Here is a 25,841-nt window from a genome sequence, read left to right on the forward strand (position 1 = left end):
ATTCTCTGCTTTGACTATAATTTTGTAACCAAGCCCCCCTGGAAAGAATGTCTGGTTTTCCTTTGATTTGAATACCGAGTGTGGGAAAGATTGACACGGTGGGGATGGGAATTCCGTGTGCAATTCAGGCTAAGGGGAGATTAAAGTGCAGTGGAATTTGTTTCTTAATTGTAATTAAAAAAACTAAAACCAAATGTTGCCTTACATTGTAGTAAGATCTAAACATAGGGTGTGGGCTACGTTAGCTGAGACATTTGTCACAACTTGGGAAGATTTATTCTGTATGTCGCAGTCGAAGCCATCTCCAGGTAGCTATCATCAGTCTGTTAGCTCTTACCACTTGCTGTTAAGTCAGGTAAACCCCCCGTGCTGACTTTGGGTTTTCTTCTGTGTTACTGAGGCTGGAAGTGGGAGAAAATGTTAACTGTGTAAGAGAGCAATTGCGTTCGTGTTTGTTAAGATGCTCAGGATGAGTTTCCTGTTTTCTTCCCTGTGGTGGTGCAGTTTGTCGGTGCGTATGGTGGAGGCTGGAGTGCTTCTGGAAGCTGACTGGGGACTGAGTCAGGAGCGGAGCTGTGCTGGCTCGTAGTGGTGGCTGTGGTAGGCTGTAGGATTAAGAGAGACGCAAATTAGGCTGTTTGCTTTCTGTCAAAGAACTGAACAAGATAAGCGTTTCGGTGAGGTTATGGCTTTGCTTGCCAAGTGCACTGAGCGTGCCAGCCAAAAGAGATGACGGTGTCAGCGGTTCCTGCTGTTACCTCGCAAGCAGGTTGCTAATCTTAGAAATCATTCTCACATCGGTGCTGGTGGAAGGGGGGTACTGGTTTTGGAAGCTTTTGGGTCACAAAAACATTTCTTCAGGCAGACAAACATAGCAGAGGATTAAGGCTACGAAACGTGTTGAATCATGTCTCGATTGAGCTGTGTTAATATGTTGTCCGTAGCCTTAATTTGTGATGGTGAAGTTAGTGTTCAATGGCAAATGCGACATCCCATGATCCTGTCAGAGGGAATAAGGTTTGGATGGGAGCTGAGCAGCACTGTTCTGGCACTTGCATTACACTGCCCTTTGCTCGATTTGTTTTGTTTTGCTTTTCTTTTTTGTTCTTTGAGGCAATGCAAGTCTGTAAAAATACAGTGAGCATTTCATATAGTTGGCTTTGTTTGCTCTGTAAACCCAAGGGCACCAGGGATGAGCAATTCATTCCCACTTGGGCCTTTTGTTCTTGTGAGGAGGTGAGGAGTGCAGTGGAGGCACACCAGCACTGCTTTCTCCTTTCCTTCTCTGTTCCCCTTTCCTTCTCTTCAGTTCTTTGCAGATTTGCAAAGGTGGGAACAAAGTACAAATGTCTGGCAGGCTTTGGGAGGCTGAAGGCTGGTTGATGAGGCTGACAGGTTTTGTCCTGGGGTGACCTGGCAGTGGGACTGGTTGCTCTGGAAGGGCCCTGCTCCTCTTGTCCCTCACCTGGCATAGTCCTTGTGCCACGGGGCTCTATCCCCCAGAAACAAATAAGGTTTCTGCTCCCATTCTGGAATGCTATTGCAGAACATCACCTCTCTGGGGACCTGAAACCCCCTCTTGGCTCTCCACACACCCAGGTTCATCAGCATCTTCTGCTCTGTGCGAGGATGCTGGGCTGCAAGGCCATCAGGCGGCACGAAGCCGTCGGACCGTGGGGGACAGGGCAGTGACAGCTGTGGTGCTGGGTTTTCTGCTGGCTGCTGGGACACCTCGCTTGTGTTCCCAACCAGGAGCTGGGTCTGGCTGGAGCCTCAATGCCGTTTGTCAGTGCTGGGAACCTGTGATGTTCAGAAGTGATTACTTCTGGGTTAATGAAAGACTAGATGGCAAGAGCCACAAAATGCTCTTAATAGAGACACTTAAAGTCTCTCGGGCCTTCCCTGGATACCAAAGGTCATTGCAGTATGGAGTTTATGCTGTGCCTGTAGCTCATTAGCCCAATGAAATAAGGTGCTCGTGAAGCCTGCATGTCTGAGCTGTGCACCCACACGAGCACCCGGAGCCTTGTCTCGTGGGACTGGACACTGTCTGGCTTCTTAGGGTGCTGTGAGCTCGTGCTCTGTGCAGGGCGAGCAGAGACATGGCTGTGCTCATGGAGAGCCCGTTTCCCTTATGCAGCAGCCTACAGGAGCTCCTCCTCCCGCTGGCGGTGGGGGCACCCCAGAAAGGCCGTGTCTGGGCAGCAGTGCACCTTGCCCGATGCTCAGGGGCTCAGTCCCACCGGGCTCTCCCCACTATCGCGTCCCTCAGTGCTGTGGACGTGGGCGCTGCACAAAATGGAGCGGGGCCGGTGTTGGGGACGCCGTGCGGCTGCACTCCACTAGATGGCAAGCTGAGACCAGCCCGCTCGTTGCACTTGTGCCCTTGTGGTGTGAGGGCAGTTTGGGATCCCGGGGCCAGCTGCCCTGACATCCGGGCAGGGCACTGCGGGCTGCACGGGGTGGGGACAGTCATCACTTCCCAGTTTTTCCTCCAATACTTGATGCAGCCTAAAATGAAAACCGCTTCCCTCTTGTGTCGCTCCGTCCTTCCTCTGTTGCTGTCCCTGAAACAAGTGGTAATTTTGGGAGCGGGCGGTGTTTAATTGCAGTAAACCACGTGTGGGTGGGCGCAGCCCTTGGGAGCCTGCAGAGCTGCTCGTGGCTTGCTCCCCCAGGCACTGGGGCCTTTCCCCTCTGGCCCTACAGAGCCCTCCAGCGCCTGCAGGCCTGGCGTTGCCATGGTGACCATGGCCACCATCTCACAGTCCGCAGGGACCTGGTCCTGGGCTGCCTGCGGGCCGTGATGGGGCCTGTGGCGGTGTGCTGGGCCCACCATGTGGGGCTGGGACCCTGACCCATGGCAGTGGTTGGTTTGGTTGAATGGGAGCAACCGTGGTGAAGCGACTGGTGCCGGGTAGTGAGGCAGCTCTGCAGCTGCGTCCCACCCCACTGCGGTTGTCCACGCCTTGGGGTGTCTGCGTAGGCTGAGGGAGGTGGGCTGGGGGCTCCAGAAGCTCCTGGCCCGTCGCAGCCCCTCGGCCATGCTCCCTGCCTTGCAGCAGCTCGGTGCAGCAGGGCTCGTTTGCTGGTGCTGCTCTGGAGACGTCGCAAAGTGTTTTTGTAGTGAACCCCAGCGCGTTTGTGCCCAACGCACTGCACCTCTCCTCCGCCCCCACCTCCCGTATCGCTTCTGGGAATTCTCACTGAAATTGTTTTTCATTTTCTTCGTCTAATTATACAAAATGGTGAGAGATTAATTTCCCAGTGGAAGCGATGTCTTTTGAACTCAATCCAGTACTTTCAATCTCAGCATTCCTGTCATTTTGGCTCAATCCGAAAATAAATTAACTTGAAGGACTCCTGTTGCAGCCCCCGGGGCCGCGGGTTGGGATGGGGGGGTACGGAGGGCACGGGTTGCCACCCCTCTTGTGTCCCCTCGTAACCAGCCGGAAGCTGCAAACTGCTTTATCACTAATTCTTTTCATCTCCATCTCCTCGGAGGTCACTGCCTCTTCTGTGTTACTTTTTGTACTGGGCTCATTAGCTCCGTGTCGAAGTGTTTCCAGCAAAGCTCACAAAGCCTCCTGCTCCCTCTGCTGAGGATGCATTGTTTGCAGCTGCTGCAGCCCATGGGCAGTGCTCGGGTCGTGGAGAAGCAGCAGTGGTGCTTTCGTCTGAGCACGCTGGCTGCACACTGCACCCCAGTGACTGAGGGGACCGCATTTCTGGAGATGGTATGAAAACCTTCATCCTGAGCATCACTGAGGTGGTCCCGAGCTTCTGGTGGTGGTCCTTGGCTGTTTTCTCTCTGCTCATGGGCAAGGCGTTCGGAGCCATCATCACATTTACCCTCTGGTGCTCCCAAGCGTTTGCTCCCTGTTTGTCTGCTCAGCTTTTTTCCTTGCAGTCTTTTCTGTGCTGCTCTGACACAGACGTGTGTTCCTGTGGGCCTTCCACAGAAACGTGGTGATGTGTGTGTGTTTTACCTCGGGGGTTTTTTGTGTCCTTCGTCCTGCCTGGCTTTGTTTGCTTATGGCAGATTCTTTCTTTCTGTTCTGCTTTCCATGACCTGGCTCGGTGCAGTCACTCCATCTCTCTGTTCTGTGCTGAACAGAACATCCTTCCCCGCTCTGCCCCCTCCCAGCCTCTAAGTTTCTATTGTTTGCTTTTTCTCTTTGCCTCTAATCGGCTCCCGACCCAGACAACCTAGTGAACTTTCCCTGAACCAGCCCTGCTGTCTCAGCCGTGTGCTGTCACTGCCTGGGAGCTCCTGCAGTGCCCCTGGCAGCAGCACCTCGGCTGGGTGAGGTGGGCAGAGCCCGGCCCGGCACGGTGCCTGCCTGGCTTTTCTGCCTCCCACCATTTGGGACTTTTGGCAAGAAAGCTTGCTTGTTTTTCATCCTTTGTCCTTTCTTGGGGACAGGATGGTAGAAGAGGGTCCTCAGAGAATCAGCCTGAGTGTTCAAGCTCGGTGATACTGTCAGGTTGTGCGTTAGTTTTTATATCATTAGTGCTTTTACCACAGCTGCTTTTTTCTCCCTTTAACTACTTTTAGGCTTATGAGCAATAACCTCGCATTAGGAATATAAGCTTTTGTTTCTAAAGTGCTTAAGCCAGTGAGCTTCTAAGGCTTGACTTGTTGCTTTCAGGTACGGCTCCAGCCAGTGCTGCTTTGCTGCTTGGTAGCTTACTGAGTCAGGATGGCTGCAGCCTCGAGGTGTCGGGATTTTGTCCCTTCCTCTAAAAGCAGATTGTGTCATAAAGAGAAAAAAACAACGGTGCAAAACGTTCTAGATCATCTTGAAAAGAGATAAGAGCACTCTGGACTGCTTTTCAAACCAAAACCCACTCTTTCCCCCATCCACATTTGTTAAGTTTGTGACTTCTTCCCACAAAATCCAGGAGATTTCCAGGAAATCCAGGAGCACTCCGCTGGCTTTGGTTGGTGTTTGTCATGTCTTCGGGGTGATGGCTCACTGTTTCTTTAACGCATTCTTTGTGGTAGGCAGCTCTGGCGTGGCAGCTTTCGCTGTGGTCTGTGCTGCACTAACTGCTACAGATGCTGGGCTTTGCTCGGACAGTGGCGGAGCCGTCCTCTGATATGAGTGGGGTCCGATCTCCCCTGAGGAGCAGGGAAAGGTGCTGGCTCAGCCAGGGAGGCATTGGCTGCTGCTGGTACGCTGTGTCCTTGTCTTGCTGCTGGCACTGCTGAAGCTGATGGCAGAGGGCTGGGACTGGAGCGTAGGCCACAGGATGCCGTGCAGCATCCACTTTTTGTGGTGCACCCGTGGGCTGCTGCAGCACGAAGTGGTTTCCTTTCATTCTGATTCAGGCCAGGAGGTGAGCGTGGTGCTGAGGGGCAGTGGAGTTTGCTGAGTCCCTGGGGAGAGAGGGCTGATCGAACTTGGGTTGCTGCCTGCTGGCGACACGTGCGGTGTGTGTGTGAACAGGACAGATCCCCTGACATGCAGTAACTTGTTCTAAGTCTGAGCTCAGGTGGGGGAAGCAGCTTTTGAAATTGGTTGCGGGGTGACTGCATTGAGTGATTTTGTTCCTGCTTTGATTTGAGCCCAGCTGCCCACCCTTAGGCTGCATCTGTCTGGTTGCTGGCAGCCTGTGCGGAGAGGCACAGAGCACCGTGGATGAAACACCAAAGAGATCATGTTCTCCTTGCTTTTCTCTCTCCTGTCACCACCGTTCTGGAATATTTGAGCAGCAGATTCAGGAATCATCTAGAAACCAAGGGAACAGCGCCGTGCTGATAGAATTCTCTGCCAGTTTTAATGGATTATCTGAGTATTTCTGCTACTCTAAATTAAAAACCAAAGTAGTCAGTTTGTTGTGCAATCAGTTATAAAACTAACCACTTTCTTTATTGCCTGTTTTTATTGGTCCTTGCACTTTTTAATAGTGATCTGTCACGCCACAGTCTCTGACCTGGGCTTTCTCCTACTCCTAGCTGCAGCCTTAGAAGAAAGCCCGCCCTTCAAAGCTCTAAACAGTTTGATCATCCTATTTTTGCTCTCCTGGCTTCGGTCCCGTGCTGCCCCGGGTTTGGGTTTGCTGTCCTGCAGGGGAGGCAGCAGCTGCACGGGGTAGAAAAACAGACTCCTTGCTCATGGTGGATGTTGGGAGGAGGAAGAGCGAGAGGGAGCGATGCTGGCCGGGCTCCAGCACGGAGCTGCTCGAGGTGTGCACTGCTGCTCAAGCATCCCAGAAGATTGATGGGAAGCTGTTAAGCCGGGAGACGTTCTCACTTCCAGTCGGACTCTTGAGCCGTCCGAATATATCTGCTCTGCTGCTCTCACTTAGAAATGCTGCTCTGTGAGGCAATAAGCGCCTCAGATATTCCAAAAATGTATTTTTTCTAAACCAGTTGACCTTTAGTTTCATTGTTCTGGAGACTGCTGTGTGTCTGCCATGCTTTGTGCCCATTGCTCCCACCTACCCTCGTCTTGTTTGTAAATTTCCCAGCTGCCTGCAGCTCGGTTTCCTTTTAACATTAGGACAGGGCGGGCTGACAGTGTGACCCGGGAGGTTTTTCCTTCTGCTGCCCAGGTAGTTCTTTCCTTAGGTGACAAAGGCGGCGGTTATGTAAGCGAGCTGAGCTCAGCAGTGCAGCTGGCTGGCGGGCAGCCCGCTCCGCTTCAGCTTCGGAGGCTCCTGGGAATGCCTGCACTTGTAATAAAACGTGGGCTTGTTTTTAATTAGAGCCATCATTTAGTTCAGTGCAGAGACGCAGAAGAGCAAGACCCATTTACAGGATTCAGCCCCCGAGATGCCCCTCTTTAATAGACCTTTTCTTGCTCATAACCGAACACAGGCGTCGGTGCAAGTTCTGAGCTGAAATGTGTTGGGAGGAGGGAGGGGGAGAGGCAGAGGGTGCGAGGTGGGGCCATAGCTGCGCCTGCAACGCATCAGTTCGGCACTGAACAGTAGGTTGGGAGGGAAGGAAGGAAGGAAGGAGCTGCCAGGGACCCTAGGCCACCCTCTTCCATGCGAACAGCCCTCATCCGAATGACATAAAGCAGCACTTCACAGCAGGTTTCTGCTGCCCTGCCAAGTCTTTCGCTTTGGAGGCCAGGCGTGTTTTTTCCTCCCTTCCCCCTGCAGGGAGCCCTGCAGTGATGTGGGCTGGGAGAGATCTTACTCCTATCTATGTCGTTCTGGCTCAGAGAGCAAGGAAGGTTATTTCTAGCCACAACACAGTGTAGTCTAGCTCTGAAAATCCTGCTTGTAGTACGAAAACCTGGCTCTTGGACAAAAATAGAACAGGGTTGATAAGGCAGAGCCAGAAACAAGGGCTGACTTCATCAAGGTTGCCAGGTGTCCTGCTTTTAACAAGGAAATATGCTTCTTTGTACGTGAGCCTTCCTGCTCTGTGCTTTGCTGGCATCCTTCTGCTGGGCTGAGTCCCAGCAGAGCAGCTCCTCTGCAGCAGTGCCAAGTGCTCGGGCGTCAGGTGCTGAGGATCCTGCCTGGCATGGCATGGGCCTGTGCTGATCCTTCTTTTTTCTCTCTGTTTTTCTTCCATTTTCCCCCTTCCCTGCAGCAGTAGAGGTCAGGGTTCAAGGTGCCTTCCCTTCCCCAGCCATGCCTGAACTGTCTCACAAGGGAGCTGGGGTGCCAGGACGCAGCTCTGGGCAATCCCACGCTCGTTGGAGGGGACGCAGCGATGGCACCGAGCAGTGCCGTGGGAGCCTGAGTCTGGCTGAGTAATCCCTGCCTGGTGGGGATGATGTGGTGCTGCACCTGATCACAGTGCCATCACAGTGCTGGCTGAGGTGGGAAACCCACAGGTCCACCTTGCTCAGAAGTTCATGGAAGTACTTCAATCCAACAGCAGTTCCAGGATGTGAGTAGATAGCTCCTGCAGTTTGCAATCAGGAAGAATGTACCATCCAATTATACTCAAATTAAGCTTGAAGATGCAGTTTTATCACTTTCTTTTTCTCTCAAGTTGCTGCAAAGTAATGGAGTAATTGGCAATAAAAGCAGTAAAAACAAAAGTAATCCCTTCGATGCTGAATGTGTCCTAAATAATTCAGGGAGACTTTACTCTCTTGAAATCACTTTGATTTACTCAATGTCTTGAAAACCTGTTTGTCATTTACAGTGTGTTTGCTATGGTTCATCAGAGGGCTTTTTTTGCATGCTGTGAATGAATGCAGGAGTTTGCCTTCTCTGGTCTTCTCCTGGGCACTGCTCAGCATCATCCTGGAGGCCTTTTTTTTGTCCAGGGATGTTCATGAGCCTTTTCTTCCATGGTCACTGCTTTTCAGGCTTCTGACTCACTGTGTGGGATTGGGAATAAGTTGTCTATGGTTGATGCTGTTGGCCTTCAGTTTCTGTTACACTCTGGAGAGGATGAGGACGTTAGGATCTGGACTGCAGTGAAACGATTGAGGCTTTGCTGGAGTTCATGTGAAGACAGAAAGAGAAAAGACTCCTCCAGGCAGCTCTGTGCCCTCTGTCTCATGCAGGACCATGGAGCAGGTGGACAGAGGGCCAGGCAGGAGTCCCAGCACGCAGTCCCTGCTGTGCTACCTGGCACCCGGGCTGTGTGCATTGACCCAGGTCTCTGAGTAAACTTGAGGGGTGGGCTCCAGCTGGTATGCTGTTTCTGACCCTGATTTCTCCTTTAATTTATTAATAAGTTCCAAAAATGTGTGTGTTTTTCTTGTCCACGGCTTCGCAACTCGCCCTTGAGTGGCTGGCAAGCCAGTTGGACAACCAATGTGGGAATGTGATGATTTCTATTTTTAAATTTTTGGCTCCTTCGTCTTCTGAGCTGAAAGTTGAAAAACTCGTTCACGGTTGTTTTGAGAATTTCTGAATATGAATCACAAGGAAATTGCATAATGTTGCAGCGCTTCCTTCTATTGCTCATGGCCTTACAAACACCGCTCCTCCAGGGAGGCCGGGGAAGTACCTCTCAGTCTGAATGCAAAGCCTGGGAGGAGGAGCAGGTCCTAGCAGTAACAAAAGGGCTGTGCCGAGCGACCTTCCTGCCAGGACGTGGTCCAGGTGGAATTGGACCATGGAATGATGGCTCCCTTCTCAAATGGAGATCCCCGTGTCGGTGAGGGCAGAGCAGGACTGCTGATGTTGCTGCTGGGGAAAGCAAATCGCTGCTGCCTCCCACCTCGGAGGGGCTGGGCAGTTTGTTCCTCTAGTTTTCAGCCTTTGTGGCAAAATCTTGTACTGAACCCGACAGATTTCAGGAGCTGTGCTGAACGCTGTGCAGGCTCCAAGGGTTATGGTTTGGTTTGGGTTATTCTGATTTTTAAGTAAAACCCTTTTCTGTATGTGGAATGCGGTTGCTTTCTACAAGGCTGTGTACCAACATGCAATTGCCATGTGAAAACACAGCTAATTTATGGTGGAGGTTTGTAGCCTTCATGGCCAAATCAGAGTGAAACCTGAAATGAGGAAATAAACATAAAATTACTCAACACCTTCTTTCCTTAGTTCCCCTTCCAAACCCCGACGTACTTCTTTTTTCCCTTTCTTTGCCCACAATCCAGCTTTGCCCCAAGCAGCCTGCAGGCAGGCAGTTGTGAGCTGTTGGCTCTGTGCTTGCTCCTTTGTGCCATTTATACATAGGAACAGGTTGGATAAACTGGTGAATTAGATTCTCGTTGATCTGCTGGCGTCAGGCGGCGAGTGGGGACTGCGAAGAACGTTAGGCTGCGAGCAGTGGGTCTGAGAGGATTTTTGATAAAGGAAATCTGAAGATTAGCTATTTTTTTATTAGCTACAGCTGCAAGGTGTGTGGTGGAGTTATAGGGGATGGTGCGGGTGGAATGTGTGCTCCTGTCTGAACAGCTTTCACTCGGTTTGTGCCAGCAGTCGATGCGGACTGGGGCATGGTGAATAGCAAGAACCTCTTTGGAATTCAGCACCGTTTTGCGGGGGAGCTGATGTGAGGCTGGATCTTGAGATGCATTGCTGTGCCGTGGGCCCCGTGTGTGTGACCGAGGCTGTTTCGGGAGCACGGAGTGGAGGAACCAAGTGGGGCTGAACGAACTTTGCCATGCCAATGCTCTGAGCCATGCTGGCCACCCCTTGGAAACTCTAATCCCCAGAGTCTCTCTCTTCAGAAGGCTTTAGGTGATACAGCACGTGGGTTTCTTCTACAAAGTAATGTTTGCTTTGGAAAAGGAGAGGATATTATGGACTCGGGGCTTGGTTAAAACCATGATGTAGAATGGTGTGAATGCATTCCACTGACGTGGATAAAAGGTTTGTCCTGAGTGAGATGGGCGTAGGATGACAGCATCTCCTTGTTTTATGGCTGCATGGTTGACCTCTGGATGAAATTTCCTTTATAGTGCGTGCAATACTTTGCAATTAATGGCATGAGCGTGTTGTGTTTCCTTGTCTGTCCTTTCCCTTTCTGTAAAGAACAGTCTCTGATGATTAATAACCTCTTTGTGGTTTCATTAACCAAACTGGAAGAAGAAATATGCAGGCAGACACACTTCCCTCTTGAGCCTCGGTGCTGTGCACCGTCCTTTGGAGCTGCAGGAGCGGTCCATGGGAGCTGAGCAGCGCATGCAGGACAGCAGACAGCACAACTGCTTGGGATCCCAAGGACAGGAGGTGGCTGGGCTGGGACCACAGCCCCAGGCACAGCAGGGTGCAGGTGCCCAGGACCTTTGGGGTAGATACAGCAGCCTGCCAGTGGAGCTGTGTGCCTGACTTGCCCTTTTGTTCTGTGTAGTGCTCAGCTGTGTGCCTGAGCTCCTGGGTGAGCCGCAGCAAGGGGCTTGCAGTGTGAGTGGTGTCCTGAGGAAGGTCCCGTGCCCTGTGACCCCACCAGGGGTCAGATTCATCTCAGCCCGAGTCCCTGCTCCCTTCAGCAGGTCTGTAGTGGTGAGACCGAAGCTGGAGAGGAATACATGTTTAGGGAGAGCTGACCTCACGCCTCGGCTACAAGGCAGCCCTGCGGGTGGAAGGCCTGCTGTGTGCTTCCTTCCCTCTTTTCACTTATTTCATTTTCTTGATACAAATGCTGTTCCTGGAGGAAAACTCGCTTGCTGACTCTGGCTGTTTTTGCTGCTGAATCATCCCCCGGTTTCCAGATGTGGGATGATGACCTTTCTTCTGCAAACAAAAACTCTAGTTTGCTTTGCACGGCACGGACTCATCCCCTGGGAGGCAGGTGGGGAAGGTGTTCCTTGGGAAATGCTGCAGGAAGGGTTGGGTTTGGAGCTGCAGGAGACCCCGGGATACACCTGGAGGACCTCACTCGTGGATCTCCAAATCCTTGGGGTTAACATTAGTCATTAACTGTGAGCCCTAACTGGGGGGTGTTGGGAGCTGCTGTGTGCCCAGCGGCAGCTCGGGGCCGTGCTGCTGCCCTGCTCCCCCAGATGCAGTGCTCGTTGCTGCGTCGTGCGTTGCTATCAACAGTGCTGCTGGAAACTTTCCTTCCCCACCTGCTATTTCTGGACACGGCATGTGATTAAATCAGAGCACCAGTCCCTTGGAAGGGGGCTCCCAGCTTTGTTCCCTGCAAGAGGAAGGGTGTGCACGCCGTTGGCTTTGTTCAGCAGCCTACACATGGCTGTTTTAATGGATCTTCCTGTTTTAATGGATGCAGCCACACTCAGCTCCGGCTTGTGATGCTGACGGAGCACAGTGTGCGTTTCTGTTTGGGCTCTGGGTTGGTGAAGGACTTGTTTTTAATTAACTATCTTCATCTGATGAGGTAGAGGAGCACAACCTGTTTGAAGGCTGACCTCCTCACCGCCGCTGTTTTCATTATGTTGGGCTATTAAAGCATGTTTAAACTGTGATTAATGCCTTCCACTGTCATTTTCCCCCTTTTGCTTGTACCCATTAAGGCACTGCTTTTATCTGAACTAGCCTGGCTGCAATTGTGCTCAGGTCAGGAGGACGAGGGGCAGGGTCTGGACGTGGGATGCCATCACAGTGCTGACTGAGGGTGGCTCATCCTGCTGCAGTTCATCTCCTCTGTGAATTCATGACGTTTCCTTTCCTCTTTGCATGACTCATGTACTCACTTTTAGGCACACTGAGTGGGGACGGCTCCCTGCTGCCTGCCCAGCCCGCGCCGCTGCGTGCTCCTGTAGTGCCCATAAAATGCAAGGGGAATCGCCGGCGTCGCTCTGAGGTCGTGTTCAGAAGAATGCCCACCTCTGTTGTGTTTTAAAGCCCGAGAAGTTTTCATTCCCACCTAGCCTGTCCTGTTTGTCCACGGTTCTTTTTGAAGTGTTCTGGTTGTCGTGCTCTGGATGCTGTCCTGAGCTCCGTACTGCTCTGGGGGGACCCTGAGGCCAGGCCACTTCCCAGCTGCAGCCAGCTTCTTCATGAGACTTTCCTCTTGTGTTTTCCAGGTCTACAACTCGAACAAGGACAATCAAAGCGAAGGCAGTAAGTATATATATCTAGATATACCTATGTATATTTCTTTAAGCAAAGCACCTGAGAAACGAGCGGGCTCCTCCATCTGCTGCAGCGGGGGTGCGGGTGGCATCCTGCAGTCAGCAGCAGCTTGCCTGGCAGAACCAGAACCTGGAGGATGAACTTGCTTTTTCCAAGGGGAAAACAAATGTAAAGGCTGTGCAGCTCTTACCTAATTGGAATTGTCAACAGCAGCCCCTTAAAAACAAACACAGACAATCCAATAAAAAACTAGGCTGTTTTTACAGCAATTTTTTTACTTTGGGCAATCAAAGACCTGAGTCAAGACAGCACTCGTTTCTCTTCCTAGAGGAGTTCTTGCACCTGGTCCTGGCTCTCAGATCCTTTGTTTCAAAACTCTTAATTAAGCCGCTTCCAAGTAGGTCTGAATTGCCATAACTGCAGTGCTCACCTCCTTCCCCCAGAGTCATTGGTCACGTGAGAGCCTGACCCACACTGCTGGTTAGTAGAGTTTGTTTTCATGCTGCCTCAATCATGGCATTTTTGTCTTGAGCAGAAGCATTTTTCTCACTGTAATAGGTATAATTTGCAGGTCATTTTCCTCACTCCCATTTTCAGCCCTTGCATGAAACAGTCACTTCCTCACTTCTGCTCTCTGTGGTGTGGCTCCTCCCTTGCGTGTTGGTCTCCCACGTTGTCTTTTTGGATTTGTGTGACCCAAGTGATCCTCTGAGGGTTAATCACTAGGCTTCACTCCCCTGGGGCGGCACAGAGGATGCCCTCACTGAATGTGAAGTCTGTGTAGTACAGTTCAGCGTTTTCTCCTTTTTACAGAGAATGAAAATGAAGTTTCTAGGGACAGAGAACAGGACTTGCTCAATTCTGTCCTAATCTGGCCACTAATTGTCACTGCTCTGTGTGTTCCTACACACGACCCCTGGCTGTGCCAGGACAGTATGTGCTGGTTTGGCTCGAGGAGCTGTGTTAAATAACCATTTTCTAAACTTTGTGGAGGGGTGATGCAAAAGCAGGGAAACATTTGGGATGGGGGTGGGGAGGGAGGAGCAGTGAAGCAATCCCTGCTTCTGAAAGAAGTGCTTGTCAGGCCGTGGCCTTCCTGTCTTACGTGCTGTCAGCCAGCAGTCCTTGTGGGGCTGCTTACTTGTGCTGCTGTCCTGCAGAGCAGCGCTTCCAGCGATGGGAAGAACACGAGTCAGATGTGTTCGTGGCTTCCCCAAGGTCATTTGTGTTGTCTGATCCAGGATTGCAGCTGCCAGGCTTGCAGCAGGTGCCGTGTTGTAGAGGCTCCTGAATGCTTACCTAAGGTTTCCTTGGGAAAGGGCTGCCTGGGGATCTCCACGCTGGGCTGCTTCTGCCCGAGGTGGTACCTGGGGTGTGCTGGGGACTTGGAGCATTTCACCCGTTGGTCCTGGCTGCAGGCAGCTCCATCCCCCGGCAGCTCTGGGAGGTGGTGTGTACAGAGCTGGTGGGTGATGTGGCCCACGCCGCTGCCGTGCCGTGCTCTGAAGCCGTTCAGCATTTGGCAAGGGCTAGGGAGGCTCTGACAGAGACCACGTGCCAAGTTTCTCCCTGCTGCTCTTCAGACCAGAACTGGGGTTTAGTCAGCCCAGGAGGCTGAGGCAAAGCTGCACATCTTTCAGAACCTCGTCTGTGGTGTCTGTCCATCTGAAAAATGAGAACAGCCCCACTTCTCTGCTCTGGAGACCCAAGCACTGCACGGCTTTTTAGTGTCTTGGAGCCCGGGGTTGGGGCTGCTCCTGCACAGCCCGATGGCAATGGTTTCACACACGCCTGTGACTGCTGCTGTGCTCTGACACCTGACTGTGCTTTAGCACTCATTAGAGCCACGTCTGCAGCGAGCTGCTGGCCTCACCAGCCCCACTTCAGATTGATTCGGAGGCTGGCTCTGTGCCACAGAGCCCTTGTTACAGGAGCTTCCTAAAAGGACTCGAAATGAGTGGTAATGATTGAATGGAGTCCGGATGCAATTCCTGACCCCGAAAACCTATATAACTCTGCTTCCTGCTCTTACTTATGCTGGTCTGAAAGAGACTTAGAGTACTGTAGTGAGGTCTGCTTTTTGGCCACTATCTAATTTTACAGAGCTTTTGGATTTTACATCCTGCTGTGTGGCCAGATGGCCATCAGCCTGCAGGGTGATTTATCTTAATCTTCTTTGGGAGCTGGGAGGAAGCAGTGCAGAGTGCTGGGGGCTGAGTGGGTATCAGTGTGCTGCTAGAGCTGAGTGAATAGAGATGTGCTGCTTCACAAATGAAAGGGACTTGCTCTGCTCTGTGGAAATAATCGTAGAATCTTTTGAGTTGGAAGGGACCTTTGAAAGTCATTTAGTCCAACTCCCCTGCAATGACATTACAGCTCCATCAGGTGCTCAGGGCCTGGTCCATCCTGACCTTAAATGTCTTGAAGGGACATCCATCACCTCTCTGGACAACTCGTGCCAGTGCACTACCACCCTTATTGTAAAAAATATTTTCCTTATGTCCAATCTTGATCTCCCCTCTTTTGGTTTGAAATCATTTTCCCTTTTCCTACCCCAGCAGACCCTGCTGAAGAGTCTGTCCCCTTCATCTCCCCACTGCATTCACTCCGTTTTGCATCCACTCGATTCTCCATCTATTCGGGACCCCATTGGAAGCACAGCCCTTCCTGGTGGTCCTTGTTCCCCACAGCTTGGCAGCTCTGGTGCTTTGAGACAGCTAAAACTGAGAACTCATTTCTCTCTGGTCTCCACTTCTTGATTTCTTTCTCTTCTGTGGCTTTTAAAACCACAGTGGTATTTGAAAAAGTTCATAATGATCGCCATCATCATGGCACTTTGTTGCACAGCTCAGAATTGTGCTGCGGGGAGTGCAGGAGAGCTTGCTTTGGCCTTGCGTTGCCTTGGCTGATGTGCACACATCTGGAGCCAAAGTTACATGTGGCTGAGCAGGGCTGACTGTCGTCTTGCCCCTTTGCTGATGCTCTGAAATACCATATCAGCATGAAGTAGAAGAATTAATGGATTAAATAGAAATAATCTGGTAGGCAAAAATAGGACAGGATGAGACCAGCCCAGTAGCACTGGGAAGGTCAGATAAGTGTTACTGTGTGCAACATCAGCTGTACAAATGATATGCATCACTTCTGCTGATTTTAGATAGTTGTCTGCTGGATGACAGCATGAATACTGCATCTCAGTTGTGCTTTGAAATGCTGCTGTGGAATGAGGAGCCTGTGATGTGCATCTTGGGCTGGGCGCTGTGTTTTATGTCTGTCCCCTGGGGAGTGGGGGCCTCTAGGGACAGGGGAATCACGGGAGGAAGGGTGTAGGTTTGTCCCTGCAGCACGGCTGGGTGTGCAGGCAGAGTACAGCCCTGCCAGCTCCGGCTCATAGAGGGCTGGTTCCCTGACCACAGCTGTTGGCAGCAGGCAGTTCTGCAGTGGTTTACTTGGGCTGAACAGGAGCTGCGGGGTCCTGTCCCCTCCAGCAATGGTTCTCATTGGGTTTGAAGGGTTTTTGTTAGGGCTTACGCTTGCCCTGCTGCCAGCGCTCGGAGAAGAGCGAGGGTGTGGATGGGACCAAAGCAGAACAACCTGGGACTGCCAAAGCTGCTGACACCACATGTCCTGCAGTTCCTGTGCCACGCTCAGACAGCATTGCTGTGTGGCCCCAGAATGCAGGCTGCTCTGAGCTCCTTCCTCCCCCAGCACTCCTGGCCTGCAGGCACCATCAGACAGCCCAAGCCCAAAGCTGCCCGCTGTTGTGCTGCCGGAGTGAGGGCAGCCAGCGTGGGGGTCAGGGCTGCAGTGGGAACAAATCTGACTTTGATCTGTGCTGGTGCAGTCCTGAATCATTGGGTAAATGAATGAGATAAAGGGAGGCTGCTTCTGTGAGAGGGGAAACCAAGCTTTTATGGTGCTCATTAAAAGTTAAATTTAAGGATGAATAAAGGCACTTTGGATATTTAATCAGATATTATTTCTGGATATAACTACTGCAAATAAATCCCCGACCTTTCCTGATCCAGGGCTCAGCAACGAGTTGAAGAGCTTATTCGTCTACTTGGGAGGATTATGCTCAGTCGTTTCCATCCGGAAAGTCTGCTCCTATTTCTCCCCTCTGCTATGGCCGAGCAGTGCTTCGAGGTGTGGGCTCAGCCCTTGCTGGGCCCTGTGGTGGGGCATGCAGGGGAGGGGACCACTGCTTGTGCTCAACCTCAGGCATCCTGGGGGCTGAGGGAAACAGCTGCACTGCGGGAACAGCCGGCACTTGGAGCGTGTGAGCCTGGAATGGTGAGCTGTGCTGACTGGACAGCACTGTACAGGGATACCAGTAGGTCAGGACTGAGTTACTGCTAGGTGTCCTGCTGAGCTCGGTCTGTCTGTACAGAAGGGTTTCCATGCTATGGTTTCTTGCTCCTCAAGCACCCGAGTGCTCGTGTTTTGTGGGCACCTCTGATCAGTGCTGTGTTGCCTTTGTGGTGTCTGTGCCTGCAGGGCAGCTGGGGGCTGTGCTGAGAGCCCCTGGGTGCTGAGCAAAGCACCCGGGAGCTTTGGGATGTTTGTACATCCTGCAGCACGGGCATCCTCCAGCCTGTGTGCTTACGTTGGCTCAGTGCACCGGTGTGCTTGCCCAGAAAAATATAATAGACCTGTTTTACTGTTTTGGGTTTTTGTGCCATTCATCATGCAAGCAACAATACTGGCAGGGAACTCAAAAAGAGTGATTAGCAAGGGCTGGCCCCACGCGAGGCATAGGCAGCCGTTGGACTGGCAGCTTGTCATGAACCAACAGCAAATCTGTGTTTAAATAAACGACTTGAGCAGGGAGAAGGAAAGGAATACAATTGTGTGTGCCTTACTGTGAGGACACCGGGCTCTCCTCTGCTCCTGCCGGCCTGTAGACAAGGCATGGAGTTGTCCCTCCCAGTGTGACTTAAGTCATGAAGCCCTCGGCTGATAAGATCACGCTGTGGCTTCCCTCCCTCCAGAGCTCTCCCTCTCAGGATGAGAAGTCACCGGCGTTGTGCAGTCCTTGCATAAGATGGCCCTGGGTGCACTGTGCAAATCCTGGCTGGAGAATGTAGTGGGGATGCTGGATGTCTTCATCTGGGTCACTCCTGGGTGCGTGTGCAGCCCCACGTCTGCAGCAGTGTCAGGGGCTTGGTTAGCTGGGTGGGCACCAAAAGGATTTATAGGAATTACTGGCACTCGGATCAAGGAGGCTGTTCTGTGCAGTTTGCAAGGATTTATTGTGTCAAAAATATACAGTTTTCACAAACAACCTGGTGTCAACTTCACAGACCAAGGTCCCGTTGGGATATCTCACCTAGGTTCATGTTTGACCAGCTGTCGCCGTGAATCTGGCACAGCCGCGCTGTGGAGGCCGCAGTGATGCCCGAGGGCTGCGTGCTGTCCACGCTGCACCTGGTACCACGCTGTGCTCCCGAGTCTCCTCTGTGAGCACCTCCTTTATCTTCCTTCCCTTCCTCCCCCCATCTGAGCAGGGCGCAGCAGTGCTGAGTGCTGGCCATGGCTGCGGATGAGCGGCGGGAGCCGTCGCTCTGCCGGCTGTTTATCACTTGTCCCTTCTCTTCCCTTTCAGCTGCACAGTTGGATAATATCGGCTTCAGCATCATCAAGAGATGCATACACGCTGTTGAAACAAGAGGTAGAGCTTCACCAGATGGTCTGCTTTGGGGGAAGGCGTTGCATCTGTTCATAGCACAGCAATTGCTTACCTGCTCTTTTCGTGAACAGAAGTGATTTGTTAACCCTCTGAGTCCCGTGTCAGAGAACCGCTGCGATGTGCTCACACTCGTACTGTGCTGACACACGCAGTGCTGTGTGCCTGGGGTGGCAGTGCTTACGTGGGATCAGGGATGGGGCTGAGCTGGGAGGTGCAGCTGGAGCTGCAGGCTGTGCTGCAGCGTGCCCTGTGCAGTGGCAGCAAAAAGCATTTCCTCTCCTGTGCCTGACAAACAGATGGTGCATTTCAGTCCTCCACGAGGAAGAGGCTCAAGCCTAAGCCTCGATCTCAGCACAGTAAAACTTTTCTGAAATTGCCTTTCTGTTATATGTTGAGTGCAGATCCTTTGTGGTGCAGCCGTGCTCCCTCGCTGCTAGCACTGTGCAGTGGGGTGGCCTCGGATCTTTGATTCTTGAGCTAATTGGGGTCATTACTTTTAATCAATACATGAACACGTAATCAGGCCCTGAAATCAAAACCAGTTTTTACTGTCTTAATTTTGTATGTACTCAGTGAGAGTATTTATTGCTATTAGAGGACTGATAGAAATGAAGTAAATGTTAGTAGCTTTTGTGATGTTCTCCTAATACACTCTTATTTTTTCCAGGGATCAATGAGCAAGGGCTCTACAGAATCGTTGGAGTAAACTCCAGAGTTCAAAAGCTGTTGAGTATATTGATGGGTAAGTATGTCATGTTTTGTGAAGGGCAGGTAGGCTGCCCTGCTTCGAAGGGTCGTAAAGCAGGAACGAAGGCTCCTGTCTGGTACCTGATCGTGGTGACTGTGCCCTTAGGACCACGTGCTGTCAGAGGCTGCGAGGTCCCGGGGCACTGCGGGCAGATTGCAGAGGTAGGACTGGTGGAGAACGTTGCTCTAACAAGTTTTCTCTCGTGGTCACTGATGTCCTACTCACGTGCGCTACGGATTTTCGCAGCCTTCCAAAATGCAAACTAAAATCTTAAAAGAAAGAGCTGGAAGCTTTGGTTTTTAATCTCATAGCTCCCACAGCGTTCCCAGGATACTTTTCAATTATTTTTTTGCGTGCTGCATGCTGCCTGTGGCTCTGACTTCCCCCTTGGACCTTCCTGTGCCTGTTTTAACACGGTCTTGCTCAGACCTTCCAAGCATGCATTTCCTCATGCCTGGGGCATCGGGTCCCACAGTGCTGGGTGCTCAGGAGCAGAGGAGCTGTCAGGTCGCACCGCAGCAGAGCCTGGTGTTGACAGCATGGCCCTGGCGTGCAGTGACTGAGCTGCAGCCCAGCAACCTCTCCTCACCCCCGAGCTGATGCAGGGGAGAAGTGGCAGAGCCTTCCTCGAGTGCCTTATCGTGGTGACCTGGTGTAAGCATGGGCCTCTGCTGGGCGCTGAAACGTGGAGGGTCAGGCAGGGCTCGTGGCTGCAGTGGCTGGGCGTTCCTGGTGGGTGGCTCTGGGGCTGTGCTGGCTGTTCTGGGGTGGTTCCTGGGTGCTGTGGTGGTTTTCCATCCCCCTGTGACCAACTGAGCCATTGGTTGGGTTACACTTGTGGGTCTGCATTGTAGGATTTGTAGCCTGACTCACAGCTCAACTTCTGTGTTGACCACCACCCGGTGCTTATGCTTGCCTCTAAAAGAAGCGCACGTCGTTCCCTCTCCTCGTCTCTGGTGCAGTAATGTGGAAATGCACACCTCATAATTTGTCATTTCCAGGCTTTAGGAATGCATTTGGTACTTTTGCATACAAATGAGTGAGATTTGTGGTCTTTCTCTTTTTATTTGCTTACTATCTTTTCCTTGTTTCTATGTCCTTCCTTTACTGAATGTCAGCGCTACTTTCTCTATGCATTTGTCCTTGCAGAAAGTTTTAGTCCACTGCATTCCACTTAAACTGTCTTTCCTTCTTTTTTTCCCCATTCCTCCTTCTTTTCCCACCACTGAAGTGCTCTCTGAGCAAAGCCCCTGGTGGCTGTTGCAGGTGTCAGCACTAACCTCCTCAAAATTGGTTAAGTCCAGAGAGACTGTTGGGAACCAGAAGGTTAAGGCTCTAAATCACAGCCCCTGGCTCTGTCCTGACGCAAGGGGACACGTCTGCATCACTTATGCTCTGGCATTTGGAAAGTTCGCTGCGGTCACAAGAGCTAGTGAGTGCCTCTTTTTCTTTTATTAGTAGAAGTTTGGCATAGGCTCTGGAGCATGTGAGTACGTCCTGCTGGCCACGCAGATAAGCCAGCTCTGTCTCATGGTGCACACATTTGGCACCATTACGTTAGAGCATCAGTTAAAGAGCATTGCTGCCCACTGACAAAAATAGGCCAGGGCCGGGGTGCCGTGCGGCGTGGCAGCTCTGAGCTGCCAGGTCCTCTGCCCGTGTCTTCCATAGCAGTGTGGATTGTCTCGAGAGCTGCAAGGGGACTGAACCTGCTCTGCTCTCCCACGGATGAGCTCCACCGCATTGGCTGCAGCCTCACAGTTGTATCAGTTCTGATCAGGGGCTCTGGGGCTGTGACAGATGGCAAAACTTGCTTGTTTTAAGAGCTCTTCGGAGCTGGGAGGGTTCAGCATTTTGGACCCCGTCCAGCATCCATTATCTTCTCAGTGACCGAAGCCACTCAGCTGTTGACCTTGTGTCTCATAATGTGGTGATACACAGTCAGTGTTTTCTCTTTGTCGTGGCGTGTCTTCATTAGCTGTCAGCACTGAGAGGCCGAGGAGAGGTGGGTGCACACTCAGGGACTGCCTGCTGTGTGTTGGCAGCATCCCCCCCATCGGGGGCCCCAGCACCAGACTCTGTGCAGACCCAGCTCTCCCCACCTTTCTCCTGGTCACCAGCAGCTAAACCATCCGTGTGTGGAGCTGACGTTTGGTCCATCTGCTAGGGAAGTGCTGAACTGAAACGTGTCAGTTGTCAAACAAAGCCCCTCGTGTCCCTCTTGTTGGGTGTCCTGCAGGTAGCAGCACTGCTCGGCGCAGAAGTTTGTTTGCATCCAACCCTCGTGAAAAGCGAAGCCAAATTTTGCTTGCAACTCCAGGTTCCCCTTATATTTAGAAATGAATGTGGGCAGTGTCAGTGATTCACACGCAGTTTAAATGGCAAAAAGATTGAGTTTCAGTGTGTGGTGGCTGCCGTAAGCAGCACTGCTGGAGGGCTCTGCCTGCTTCAGTGCACTGTGCTCCGGGGTCAGGGCCGGCACAGCCGGGCTTGGGCAGAGCCCCAGGCCTTGCTCCGGGGGGAGCGGGCAGTGAGTGTGCCTCCAGGGCTTGTGGGGACAGCTCGGCTGTGGGAGGGTCAGCTGTCTGTCTTCAGCCTTCCCCATTCTGCCAAAACGAGGACAAACCCCAGCCAGTGAAGCTTTATCAGTCGCAGCACTGATGGAAGGTGCTGGTGCCAGCGGGCAGATCTGCTCTGAGCTGAGTGCTTGGGCTGGCAGGCTTCCTGCAGGTCATAGCTGCTGTCACCCTATGTCCCATGACTGTTCTGGAAGTCTCTCTAGCCGCCCCAGGGTGGGTGAGAATTATGGCTGGGTGATGAGCTCGTGCTCTGCGCAGTTCCTCTCGCATGCAGAAATTGGTGCAGAATTGAAACCATCTGTCTTATGGCAGCAGCTTTCTCCATCCCCAGAAAATAGATGGAGAAATTCAGGAGAACGGGGTCTGGGCAGGGCATTCTGGGCAGCAGGAGGGCACTGGGGTGGCTGTGGTGAGCTGGGGGTTCAGCCCTTCCCATGGCACCCAGACCATCACCTGGACTGCAAAGACACCATAGAAAAATGGGAAAAAAAATGGACAACACATTCTGTTTTCTATTTGGCTTAGACCCTTTCCTTTCCTTTCTTCATGTACCCACACATGAGGCTTTAAGTGATGAATCCCTTTGTTCTGCAGCCCATGGAGAGCAGGACAAATGTCCTGGGTGGCACTGATAACGGTGCAGAACAAGCTCCTGCCAAACACAAGTGGGAAGTGATGCTGCGGTGTCGGGTGTGAGCAGTACCCTTCCTTCAGCCTCTGCTGGATTGAAGGGCCGAGGGAAGTTATTTTTCTCTTTCCCCGCAGCCTTTCTGTGCGTAAGAGCCGTCACAGCCGTACTGACAGCTGTAGGCACGTCGTGGTTGAAGCTGTGCTGGGCACTTCGGCGGGCACTGTTTCACATTTCTGCTGGTTCACACAAACATTTGTCCCTGGGAGCCAGGAGCTCCCGTGAGCTGCACCCAGCATTCACCTGCAGGATGGATGCTGCACCTGGAACCCGCTGTGTGCAGGCTCATAAACCTGAATGTCGGGGAGTGCTGCTTATCCGCGCGGGGCCCTGGCGTGTGACCGGCTGTGCAGTGTCACCTGCTGCTTCATGAGCCGTATTTAACAGCTCCTGGATGATCTTTTGAAAGGACGTCTGCTCGGGAGTTGTTGGTTCAGCTGCAGTGAAGGCCTTGCCATTAAGGTGTCATTTTGGTTTTGGCTGTGTCCTTGTGCTGCCTCCTGCCCAGCGGTGCCCAGCGCGCCCCTCGCTGCACCCTGCAGGGTTGTGCTCTTTGCTTTCAGTACTCTGAGCCTTTCAGTGTTGGTGTGAGATGCACGTGGCCAGGCTGCTCCATGCCAGCGTGGTGGTGGTTTCTAATTGTCAGCTGAGATTCAGGAGCAGTGTGACCCACTTTGTTATAGCTGGGCACAGCCGGTGCAGGTCCTGGTGTGTGCCCAGTGCTGCACCAGGGCAGGGAGCGGGTGCTGCTTTCCTAAGGGCTCTTTCATTGTCAAAGCACTGAAGTGCTGTGAGAGACATCAGTAGAAATGGTGCCTTGTTGATGTGATGCTGGAACTTGGTGCAAACACGTCCAGCTTCCTGCTCGGGGCGCGCGGACGAGCTCGGGAGTTCCTCTGTTGGGGCTGTGATTTTTCTGCTGAGTCCTGCAGGGATCTGTGGTTGTCTTCTTCTGAGCTGTGTCTGCTCACTGCCATCACCGCTGTCATCGACCACCGTGGTCCCCCACGCCCTGTTTAGTGCCACACTCGAAGCCCAGCTGCCAGGCTCGCTGTTTGCGACTGATGCTTTTCTTTTCTGTTCTGATTTTCTTTTTTGTCCCATGCAAATGAGTGTGTCCCATCTCTGGTGATGAAGTCAGCTTCCCTGAGAAGCGCCTGCTGGGGAGCAGCTTGTGGTCTCTGGGGTTTGGAAGAGCTATGAGAATGGGACGCGATGAGCATCCATGCAGCTGGCTGTGCGCTGCTGCTGCTGAGTGGTACGAGCTGGGATTGTCTTCGCTTGGATTTTCTTGTTTACTGATTTTTATTTTTTTCTTAGATCCAAAAGCTGCCTCTGAAACAGAAACTGAGATCTGTGCAGAATGGGAAATAAAGACCATCACCAGCGCCCTGAAAACGTACCTGAGGTAAGGGGAGCGAGGCTTGTGTGTCGTGCAGCCTCAGGACCAGATCATGATGGTCTGGGGCATTACTGCCTGTTGTTGTGGATATTTAACAAAAGCATTTATAAAAAAAGAAGAAACCGCCCCTAGAGAATCCGTTTTTCTTCCCTGACCCTTCAGCATGTGTGAGTAGGGTGGGGGGAACATGCTCAGCTCTCTGACAAGTGCGTATATCGTATGAGTGTAATGGCTCATTCTTGCGTGCCCTACCCTGAGCCTTTCAGTGCAGGCTTCTGCCTGAGGAGCGCGTGGAGGAGGTGAGCACAGAGCTCCTCTAAGGGCTGTGGCAGTTGTTACGGTGCCTTCTCAGAACTGGGTGCTAAGCTTTGTGTAAGTAATAATTTCCGTATGAAAGCCGATGCCGTTATCACGTGTGTTATCTTCCAGAAATGTTAGTTCCTTGGCAGCAGTCGGTATTTCATTCCCAACGACATGCTTCTACCTGTCATGACTGCAGGTTTTTGCTCTCTGTTGTCCTTCTGGGTGTCGGGTTGGTTTTGTTTTGAGACACAGAGAGCAAGAGAGAAGCTAAATCCAATTAGAGCGATGAGTATAATTAGCTTGGTGGATCTCAGCCTAGAAAAGCACAAAACACTGCATAATTCTGTATGACTGGCAACCTTTGTGCCAGAGCTTGAACAAGCAAGACAACAAGGAATGTCAGCAGCACCAAGGTGTCCCACTGAAGGGACGTGGAAGTGGGAGGGAGAATGGGAAGTGTAATGGGAACAGTGACTGTTAAAGTTTTACAACTGGGCTCGTTTCTCTTTTTAAATTATTTTTAAACTTACTGGGAAATCACAGACTCACTGATGTACAAAAACTTTGTTTTACTGCGGTGCTGAAGAACGCCAGAATTAAAAATGAATTTAGTATGGTACAAAAAAGGGAGGAAAAGTGAACTGAAGGTACTTGAACAGATCTTATGCCTTCTGATGAGAGGAATCAGAGTTACTGCTTAGTTCTGCTCTTGAAAAACAGAGCTGAATTTACAGTAATGGTGAGGCTTTATTTCTGCAGTTCTGTGGGCCGTGTTGCTCACTGTGCTGTGTGTGCTACCTTTTTATCTTCCAGAATGCTTCCGGGGCCGCTCATGATGTACCAGTTTCAAAGGAGCTTCATCAAAGCAGCAAGTGAGTTTGTTGATGTTTACGGCGTCGAGCCAGAAAGGGAACAGGACTTGCAAGCAGCTGAGCGTGACCTCTGCCCTGCTGCTCTCCCACTGATCCCTTGTTCTTAAATCCTGGAAGAGTAGAATAAAGATTGAGATACGAGGGGCAGGGCATCATGTGGGACTTTCTGGCTAAACACAAACACGTGGTCGGGGTTAGAGGAGAGCTGTCCGATGGCAGCAGCTGGTGGTGCAGTTATTTCTTTTTCTGACTGTCAACCACCAAAAGAAGCGAGGCTGTTGTTCAAACAGCACCTACACTCTTCTGATTTCATCAGTTGCAGTTTCAGCATCTGAGCTCCTTCCCTTTGTCTGCCCCAGCAGTGTGCTTTCCATGGGAGCGGGCGGCCGTCGCTCAGCTGCGCGCTGTGGGGCGGTGGGTGAGGAGGGCTCCCATTGATGGTCAGCTCAGCAGTGGCCTCCTGGGAAGGGGTCGAGGCAGGGGACAGCTCGGACAGCTCCTGCTCGGGCTCTGGGGACATCTGCAGCCCCTTGAGAGCGCAGGCTGCCACCTTCCCAGGCACTGTGCTGAGCACACTTGCTGTGCCTGGAGGCACGTTGGATGGAGCGTGCCGGTGCTTCCCGTTGCTGAAGTCAGAGGAACGGCCGACGCGTTTCCTGATGGCAGGTGACCTTTTGTGTGGCTGCCATCTGCTCTCAGCCTGGTGTTTCAGCCCGTTGGTTTCTTGCTTTTTCAAACTGATAGGAGCAGATAAAAGCTGCTGTGGAGAAATATCCACAGTGCGTACCTTGGAGGTGTAGGGGCTGAGAGCTTCGGGTCCCTGGGATGTCTGTCTGGGTTGCTGTTTGGGCCCACGTGCCCTTTTCTACAGTAAACCCACTGATGCAGAGATGAATCATCTTTTATTTCCAACGCAGAACTGGAGAATCAGGAATCCAGGGTGTCAGAGATCCACAGCCTCGTTCACCGGCTCCCGGAGAAAAACAGACAGATGCTGCAGTTGCTCATGAACCACTTGGCAAAGTACGTATATGACTGATATGTTTTTCTCTCCGTTTTCCACTTCCTCTGAAAGTTGACAGTGGTAAAAAAGTTTCCTTGTGTGTGTGGTGTTGAGTCATATCTGGTTGACGACCAAGTGGG

At 51.9% G+C, this 25,841-nt stretch overlaps 1 protein-coding gene across 3 annotated transcripts in view; it reads left to right on the forward strand.

Moving 5' to 3' along the window:
- ARHGAP26 (Rho GTPase activating protein 26) overlaps positions 1-25,841 on the forward strand; it is a 90,709-nt gene that overhangs the window by 31,136 nt on the left and 33,732 nt on the right. For all 3 annotated transcript variants that reach the window (XM_065734926.1, XM_065734928.1, XM_065734927.1), the window contains exons 12-17: positions 12,369-12,405; positions 18,023-18,088; positions 18,774-18,848; positions 23,442-23,529; positions 24,640-24,698; positions 25,616-25,721. In XM_065734926.1, coding sequence (XP_065590998.1) covers positions 12,369-12,405; positions 18,023-18,088; positions 18,774-18,848; positions 23,442-23,529; positions 24,640-24,698; positions 25,616-25,721 — 431 coding nt within the window. The remainder of the gene's footprint in view (positions 1-12,368; positions 12,406-18,022; positions 18,089-18,773; positions 18,849-23,441; positions 23,530-24,639; positions 24,699-25,615; positions 25,722-25,841) is intronic.

This window comes from Cyrtonyx montezumae, unplaced genomic scaffold (genome assembly GCF_038088225.1).
Source record: "Cyrtonyx montezumae isolate F1298 unplaced genomic scaffold, pur_monq_1.0 scaffold_18, whole genome shotgun sequence".
In the NCBI taxonomy this organism is placed as follows: Eukaryota; Metazoa; Chordata; class Aves; order Galliformes; family Odontophoridae; genus Cyrtonyx; species Cyrtonyx montezumae.